This window comes from Calidris pugnax, unplaced genomic scaffold (genome assembly GCF_001431845.1).
Source record: "Calidris pugnax isolate Ruff unplaced genomic scaffold, ASM143184v1 scaffold24, whole genome shotgun sequence".
NCBI lineage: Eukaryota > Metazoa > Chordata > Aves > Charadriiformes > Scolopacidae > Calidris > Calidris pugnax.
Genome location: NW_015090922.1, coordinates 24,469,290 through 24,477,946, shown reverse-complemented (window position 1 = coordinate 24,477,946; position 8,657 = coordinate 24,469,290). Strand labels below are relative to the sequence as shown.

The following is an 8,657-nucleotide window of genomic DNA, read 5'->3' as shown; positions in this document are numbered from 1 at the left end:
GTGGGGGAGCCGTAATATGCACCCTACGTGGGTGTTGTTAATGGCAGGCGGAGCGTTCCCGTAGCGGAGTGCCCCCCGCCCGGAGGAGTTATCCCGGCGCAGCGGCGGGAGCGCGGCTGCTTCCCGCTGGGAAAGGCGGGCTCCTGGCGGACGCGCTTCTTACCGCGCCTGTCTCCTCGGCCGGGACCGGGACCGGGACCGGGACCGGGACCGGGACCCTGCCCCTGCCCCTCCCTCCCCGCGCAGGGCGAGGCGCGGCCCCACAGCCGGCCCTACCTGCGGCGGGGCTCCGGGCGGGGCGGCAGCAGGAAGGGGGCGGCGCGGTGGGGCGGCGGTTCCGGGCACGTCGGCGGGCGCCGCTCGTTCCTCGCCTCGGGACCCCGCTGCCGCCCGCCCCATGGCCGCCCCGCAGGACCCGCTGCCCCCAGGTAAGGACGCCGCTGCGGGGAGCTGGGCGGGCGACGGGAGGGGTAGGCGGTGGCGGCTCCCCGGTTCCCCCCCGGCCCCCCGCCCGGCGCGCCGGTGCTGGGCAGGCCCCGCGCGGATTGCCACCCGCGGCGTCCGGCCTCCCCCGTTCCCCGCCCGGGTCGGGGTGACCCGCGGCCGTGGCTCACGGGAGCCAGGTGAGGAGCCTAGCGCCGGCCGACATTAAAAGCGTCTGTTACTTGCTCCCTTCCCCCTCCGCACAGCTAATTAAGAATAGTAGTAATTTATCTGCTGATGTGATTGAGTGCAACTTGTCCTGTCAAGCCTGCTCCGATGCTTAGCGTATAAGTTTAATGTGCTTGCTAGCAGCACATTAAAAAAAACATTTTCTTAAAATCCCAGACTCATGGTGGTTAGGGGAGCCCACACTCTTCAACTTGCATGGCTAATGGTGCAAATGACTTTTAGCTACCTCATCTCAGGTGTGCCAGCATCCATTTTTCCCTACCTGGCTGCTCAGACAGTGACAAAGTTTTGAGTAGTTAACAGTAAAGTGCACAAGTGCTGATGGACTTTGATTTTTTCAAAGAACTAAATATTCTAATATAATTTGCTGTATTTCCTTATTTAAATCTGAAATTTGTGTGCCTCAGTTTAAAGCACCATTGTTGGCTTGAGTTTAATTAAAGGGTCCATCTCAATGAACAACACTAATACTAGGGTGATGGCTTTGAGTTGTACTAAGTTGTGCTCTTAATGTTTATGCCCTGCCTTGGCATGAAAGAGATCTTATATGCGTATGGTTGAACTACATTGGTAGACCTTATATTCTTCACCTACTACTGGTGGTGCCAAGGCTATGTTGCAGGAAAAAAACTCTAACGGAGGAGAACAAATGGTGCTTTGTGAACCCCCTCCTGCTTAAAGGCCAAAATGCCGAGGTCTCCAAAACTCGCCTTCAGACTTTGTTCTAATGCAAGGATGAAGAGCCAGCACAGGATTAGAAGTTTGAACATTTATGTGTAGACACATATATACCGTTGTGCATACATAAAATTGGCAAATTGTTCACACTGTTTAGTGCACAACATTGCATCCCTGTTAGACTAGCAATATTGAACAGAGGGAAATGGTGGTGGTGGGTACAAGTCTGCTATGCCTGTTGCAGACTGGTTATACTGGACAGGCTCAGGCAGAAGAGCCATAGCTGCTGCTGAGCAGTCAGTGTGCAGGTGCTGGAACCTTTGGAGCAACGGTTGAACCTGCCTTTTGTCTGTCTGAGTCAATTTGCACATGCTGATTTATGTCCATCTGAGTCAAGTCACGTGTGGTTCCTGGCAGAAGTGTGGGGAAGTAGGTGTAGGGCAGTGGCTGTATGCTGTCAGTGGCGAGGATGGTGATAGGGACTTTTTTGAGGGATCCCAGATAATGTCGTTGTCAAGCTCTCTGTGACAGTAACTGTGAAATCAGATGGTCTGCACTGAATAGTCAGTCAGATGATACATGTATTTCCTGTTGGCCTTTCAACATGCAAAACGGTGGATATTTTACATTTGAGATAAACAGAGAACTTTCTGCTGTTTCTGCACCTGCATCCAGCTGTATGAGATGAGCTGCAGAGTGCTGTAGGAGATAAGTGTGGGAAGAGAGAGAGGACATGGCATTTTAATTGCCTTATTCACAATTAAATATTAAGTCTGTGTTTTTAAAATTATCTGCCTACTATCAGTGGTCAATAAGGCCATAGTGAATCGTCTGCAGACAGTATACGGAGCCTTTATTTTTAGGTACAAATATTCATAGATATACATGCCACTTATAGAAAATGTTGGGACTTGGGAGTGCTCTACAACCTAAAAACCATGGAAATTGCTGTTCTTCATAAAGAACTTGAAAAATAAAAGAGAAGAAACTGAGGTACAGGAAAAGAAATTTTAAAAATGTTTTTCAGGATATATACTAAGGAAGAGGGGTTGGACAAGATGATCTCCAGAGGTCGGTTCCAACCCCAAATTGTTCTGTGATTCTGGAAGAAAGGTGTGGAGTCACAGATTCACAGTGACTGTTTCTGTGTGAGACTTAGGAAGCAGGAGCTAATGAAAGGTACCACCCTGTACTCTTATCACCTCATGTAGAGTCACCTGGGGGTCTGTCTAGTCCTTATTTCAATTGCCTGTATTCTTGGAGCTCCTCCCATTTTTTCAGTGCTTCCCTCTGGAATGTGGAAAGGAAACTGCCAGTGTGGCAATGTACCTTGGCTGCATCTTGGAGATGTAACAGAGTGTAGCATCTTGGAGATATGGCAGGGAATGAAGCCCTTACTGTAGCTATAGTAGGCACCAAGGTTCACCAGGGCATGGAGCTTTTGTGGGGTCTGCTTTCATCTACTTCAAGGCTTCTCATATTACAAGGGCAAAAGAAAGCGAAATTTTTTTTTTTTTTTTTCAATGCGTCTAAGAATCCGTAAGGAGGAGATGTAAGGCCTCTAGAATAAACTGACGATGAGCTGCATGCTTTGCCACTGGGTCTGTTGGATTTTGCTGGCAGCAGAGAAACAGTGAGGCTAGGGATGGCCTTATTCCCTGGAGCTTTTCTTTGGCTCCCAGTATCACCTCCTTGTTCAGCTTTCCTTTACAGGCGGGCTTCTTTCTTCGCCCCAGCTCCCTTTCCAGTTCCTTGACAGTTCTCCACTACACTTCCCACTTGAATTGTCCATTTTTGGCCCTTCTCTCATGCAACGTCTTATGCCAGCTTACTGTATTTTCCCATATCCCAGTCTGACTCAACCTCTCTGCATTTGAGTTGGGAAAGCTTATGGTGATTTGTGCTGGCCCTCTCCATCAGGGCAGGCTTTATCTGCCTGTTCATTCTGTTAATGCCATATTTCTGGAGCAGAGATTTCATATTTACCAAAAAGGTAAATATGGGCACACATGACAAGAATATGTGGGTTTGGTTTGGGTTTTTTTGCTCTTCTGCATATGTCTTCCTAACTTTATGATGCAGGGTGAACATGGTCACCTGAAATTTCATAGACTTCTGCCTTTTAAAAATATTCAGTGTGTCTGTGTGCAAAGGCTGTGCTTAAGCCTTGTAGATCTCACCCCTCTGTTCATGTGCCACCTGCCTGGAGAACGTATGTGGTCTTCTGTGGGCACTAGCACAGAGAAAGGCTTATCCTACCATTGCAGAGAAGGCCTGGGCACCATACTGGACACCCGGGAACTGCTGCTGATGGGGCTGCCTCACAGAAGCAGGGGGGAGAAGGGCTCTGTCCAGATCCCTGGGGCTGCTTCTGTCCCACTGCTGCCACCTTTTGTATTTTCAGGCCTGTTGATTGTACTGCGTTGCATTGTCTTATGCTTTAGCTTGTTGTTGTGTTGTATCGAGTAGGAGTAGGTCCCAAAATAGACAATTATGCTGAATTTGAGTTGGTTAGAATAGTGTCTGTGTAACTTCTGTGCTGTTTTGGGGCTCAGTGTTTATTGTTTATATTGTGCATTTTTTAATTAATTTGTGGGACTGTATTCAAAGTACACTGATTTCTATATTTGGGAGAAGGTGATCACCAAATATTGATTCCAACTGCCCCTTACTGGTTGTGCTTGAAAGCGTTTCGTGTGTACTTGTAAGGACTTTTAGAATGAGAGTGGCAAGAAAAGAGTGAAAATCCTTCTACATAATTTAAAATGCTTTTCAGTTTTTGCAAATGTGATCCTTATCAACAGAAGAGATTCCTCAAGAAAATGGCAGGATGATGTTAAATTATAGGAGTGGTTTTGTGAATTGTGACTTTTGTGTGAGATTTATTTCAGAGTCTGCACTTTTGTTCAGTACCCCATTATTATTTGTCAGTTTAGCCATAGATGCACAGGGGTTGACATTTAATTATTCACCTGCAAGTACTTTGAAGATTTATTTTTGTATCCTTTTGATGTTAATATAATTGAAGTTTATGATTCTGTTGTATACAAATAATTAATGTTTACCTCAAATATGTTTTTATTAGGTTTTGTAGTACAATCTGCTATTTATTATAGTATTAATTTTTGTTGTAATGGGTATGTTTACTGTTTGAATTATTGCTTTGAGGAAAAAATGGAGTGCTGTCACTTGGAGAACAAAACAGCTTTCAGCAGATCTGCTGGGTTTTACTCTTTATTTTGGAATTGTTTTCTGTTGAGGTTTTTTGTTGTTCTTGTTGTTGTTTTACTAAAAATGATTTACAATTTTAATTTAAGCGTATCTTTTGTTAGCTTTAGCTTAGAGTTGGGTTTCCTTGTTGCATGTAGTTTCTCATCTATGTGCTAGTAGCTCTGACACTTTCTAGTTTGTCATATATTCTTATGGAAATGTATTTTGACATAATGCGTGGAATGGCTGCAGAGTTGTGCTTTATCTTGGTCAGACAAAGAAGCAGAATATGAATTGCTGGACAGAAATATTTTGAGCATTATGCAGTGATAAAGCTTTCTTATTTCCAGCAGATCATGGGGCAAGAGAGCCGGTGGAGGATACAGATCCAAGCACTCTTTCCTTAACAATGGTAGGTGTTTCTGGTCTAACACAGTTAAAATCACTATAGTTCTCTACAGTTATGTCATGCAGAAGTGAGGTAAAACATTCAAGAATGTTAATTTAAACCATGCATATATCTAGGAGTTTGCTTAGCCATATAATTATGTAAACATATTTTAATTTACTAACCCTTTGCAGTTCAAGTGTGAATAAAAATACCGATAGGTACTTAAGCTGAATTGGATGTTATCAGCTGAGCTGTCCATGTCCATGGGATAGCCTCTAGAGGCTATGACAGTACCTTTTTTTTTATTATTATTTAAAAAAACCCCAACAACCAACCAAGAAGGATTGGTGCAGACATTCTTCTGTCTGCATGTGTTGGAGGGATAAGAAAACTCATCTAAGGCTTAAAATTTCAATTGTACTAAGTTACTCCTTCCTGTACCTGTTTTGTCTGGTGAGTTTGTCATGGCAAGGTAAAACCGAGCAGGAGTGAAGCCAGGGAGAGACCAAGCAGCGCTCTCTAGTGCTTGCTGGCAAACACAGTAACACCCTTTATGACAAGTTTTTATGTCTTAGGATATTAAACATGCCAATCTTATGCTGAGACAAGGAGTTTATCAGGTAAAAGTAATATGAAATTCGGTGAAGTCTTTTAAGAGCTTTTCTTTTTAATGTTCTTTGGATTGTTTTCTCTGGAGAAAAGTTACAGTGCTGTGTGGCCCAGAGAAGACTGTTGTCTAATGTAGTTATGTAAACAGATTGAAATGCATTATTTTATAGATGGCAAGTGAGCAAGCTATTGCTTTGCCTTGGTGTTTTCTTCCCATTTTGAAGCTTTGCAACAGGGAGTTATCAAGAAACTTGGAAAATTTCGGTAGTACTTCAGATGCTGATTGGGATCCATTATTGCGGTCTGTGTGTATGCGTTTGTGTCAGCAGGTTTTAATAAAAGATGTGGACTGGCTGAATTAGATGCTGCGTTTTGCCAAGGGGAGTTTTTAAAAGGTGGGGAAGAGTTGCTAGGTTTGAGACAAATGAAAGCTTGTTTATCCCCCTCACTCCCTTAAATTAAGATGTCTTTAATCTGTTTGCTTGGTTATGAGATTCTATAAAAGCCACACCTACTTTTACATAAGGGTAGAGGTCATAGGGGGGAGGGATGTTTCAGGTATAATGGTAAGTTATAACACGCCTGGATATCAGCAGCTATCCCCTTAAACTTGGTAATAATAGTTTTCTATTGCATCTTAGTCAGCTTTTTAATTTTAAAGCAGAAGGGAAAAATATTTTTTCTTTCAGTACAGTAACATTTTACTAAAAGCTTATATCTGCTAAAAGCTTTTGAAGTCATCTCTATTTCTCTTGGTATGCATTACCTTTTCTAAATTATCTTGCTACTTAAATGCAAAATTTCTTTCCCAATCTCTGCTTTTTTACTAAAAATACTGCAGGAAAGCAGCAATCTCTATTACTTGCATGTGATAATCAGTAGTGTTAGTAGCATCTCAATTCCTGCATAAGAATAGTATTACTGTGATTGTAAACAGATCAACTAGTAGTAATTTAAGAAATGCAACTATAATTATACAGTTTTCTATACTCTTTCTCCAGTACGATTACACTCAAAATAACGAACACTTGTGTCTCTTGCCTTTTTGTGACAGACTGAAAAATATCCTGTCCAAGACACGGGAGTACCTAAAGGTAAGTATTATGAGTTCTTTCTATTCATGTGTTATAGATCTGTGTTTGTTATGTGTGGTAAAACCATTGGTGTTATCCAATGGATTGAAATAATCTTAATTTTCCTAGATATTTATATTTTAAATGTAGTGTTGTCTTCTGTATTTTTAAGGCCAATTTGATGTAAATATACATGTATAACTTTTGAAATTTCCTTCCAAAGTTTAGATTTGATCTAAAAGTCAGTCTTAAACTATTATCAGAAGATCTTGGTTCTCAATCTGGAAGGAAAACACAGTGGTGCTATCAAAAAACAGGATTCAGAGAACAGAGGTTAGAGACATGATAATGTTAGAAGGTGGCTTTGAAGAGATTACCAGTGCCTTCAGGTTATCAGAAACGTAATTTAGAAATACCTGATTGCATTCTCAGCCCTATAACCAGTTAACTATTTCTGCCATCTTTTACCTTCAGTAAGTATTAATACCGTCTACTTGGGAACCTAGTATAGGTCCACTCTGCACAGGTTTCTGCTTTTCCTCACTGAAAATGGAGTAAAGTGTTGCACTGTGTTGCACTGAAGTCAAATGCATGGATTACACAGTGTGAATATGGTTTCCTTGACATATGGGGTGGCGCTTTTTTTTTTTGTCACCCCAGGCTTCATGGTTGGCTTTAGTCCAGGGAATGCACTGGCAGGGGCTCAGTTGAGGAGCACTCTGCAGGTAGTGTAACCTCCATCCTGTGTTGCACAGCAGGTCTGCAGCAGGGAGAGACAAAGGAAACTATGCATAAGCTAGTCACAGTGGAAACTTTTGCTGAGGAGCGTGACCAATATACCAGTAAGGTTAAAGAATATTTTGGGGGCCAGCCAGAAGAAACAAGCATCTTCTCAAAAGTGATGTTCAGTAGGGAAGGAGAACGTGCGACAAAACCTAATTTGAAATCATAAACTACTTCTATGTCCTGTTTTTAATTTCCCTTGTGACATCAGGTCCCCCACAAAATTAATTAGATGAATTCCTGTGTTTCAAATTTGTCAAAGTTGTTTGAAATCTGAGATTGCATGTTTTAAATGCATTTAATTTAAAAAGGAAAGCTGAGAGGAAGTGGAAATTTCTGTAGAAAGGAAATTAACTTGGTTTATTTTTAATTTTAGTTCCTGCTTCCTCTTGCTAAGTGTAAAAATATGTAAGTGCTAATATAGCTTGACATTGCCCCTTTGGGGTTGAAAGTGATACAATATTATTAATATGTATGTATTAATATATAATACATTATTAATATTCAGTTAATTTCTGTGATTTAAATTTTTTCTGAGAATGAATTTTTACAGAGTTATGAAAAAATCAGACTTAGAAATGTGATCTAAAAGTGTCACAGATGTGCAGGTCTGATTCTGTGTAACACAAAATTATCTTTGCTTCAGACAAACGAATAAACAGTACATTGGCTGGGGTGGGGGCTGTTTTGTTGCTCTTATAGGTCAGTTGTGGACCGTTTTGGGGCCATAGCTGATTAAAGTTCTTAGCACCTTCTACTGATTTTTGAATTAAAGATGAGTTGAGGGAACTTACAGGGCTAGGCTTAATGTTTTTATTGTGTTCTGATTATAATTCTACCTTCACTTAGATACAGAACAAATTTCACACATAATGTTTCTGCACAAATGAAGTGGACTTTTGATGACCATACTCTGCATTTTCAGACAGAATTTTTTGGATATTTTTTGTTGTTGTTGTCTCTGGACCAACAATCATAAAGAGTAAAGATGATCCTTATTAAACATTTATCCTACTGCGGGTAGAATACTCTTTGGCTTTAAGTTTCAACAGTCTTATAAAACCAGAAAAAGAATAAAACATTTCTTGAGTGAGACAGGGAAATATGTCTTCTTTCTGTTATCTGACAATTCATAAAGATAATAGCTGTTCTTTAATGATGTTTTACCAATAAACAGCAGATTGAAAGGTACCAGCACTACAAATGTAGTCACCACCATGGAGAGTCCTTGGGGGGGGGGG

The 8,657-nt window shown here is 41.6% G+C and overlaps 1 protein-coding gene across 7 annotated transcripts in view; it reads left to right on the top strand.

The window, feature by feature from the left end:
- The window catches only part of EDARADD (EDAR-associated death domain), a 26,696-nt gene that overhangs the window by 8,687 nt on the left and 9,352 nt on the right, over window positions 1-8,657 (top strand). For 2 of the 7 annotated variants that reach the window (XM_014951258.1, XM_014951256.1), the window contains exons 1-3: window positions 336-428; window positions 4,911-4,972; window positions 6,615-6,654. In XM_014951258.1, the coding sequence (XP_014806744.1) occupies window positions 398-428; window positions 4,911-4,972; window positions 6,615-6,654 (133 nt within the window). In that variant the 5' untranslated portion in view covers window positions 336-397. Of the gene's footprint in view, window positions 1-318; window positions 429-4,910; window positions 4,973-6,614; window positions 6,655-8,657 lie in introns of those variants that run through there. The other 5 variants (XM_014951261.1, XM_014951262.1, XM_014951257.1 and 2 more) reach the window with 4 other exon arrangements.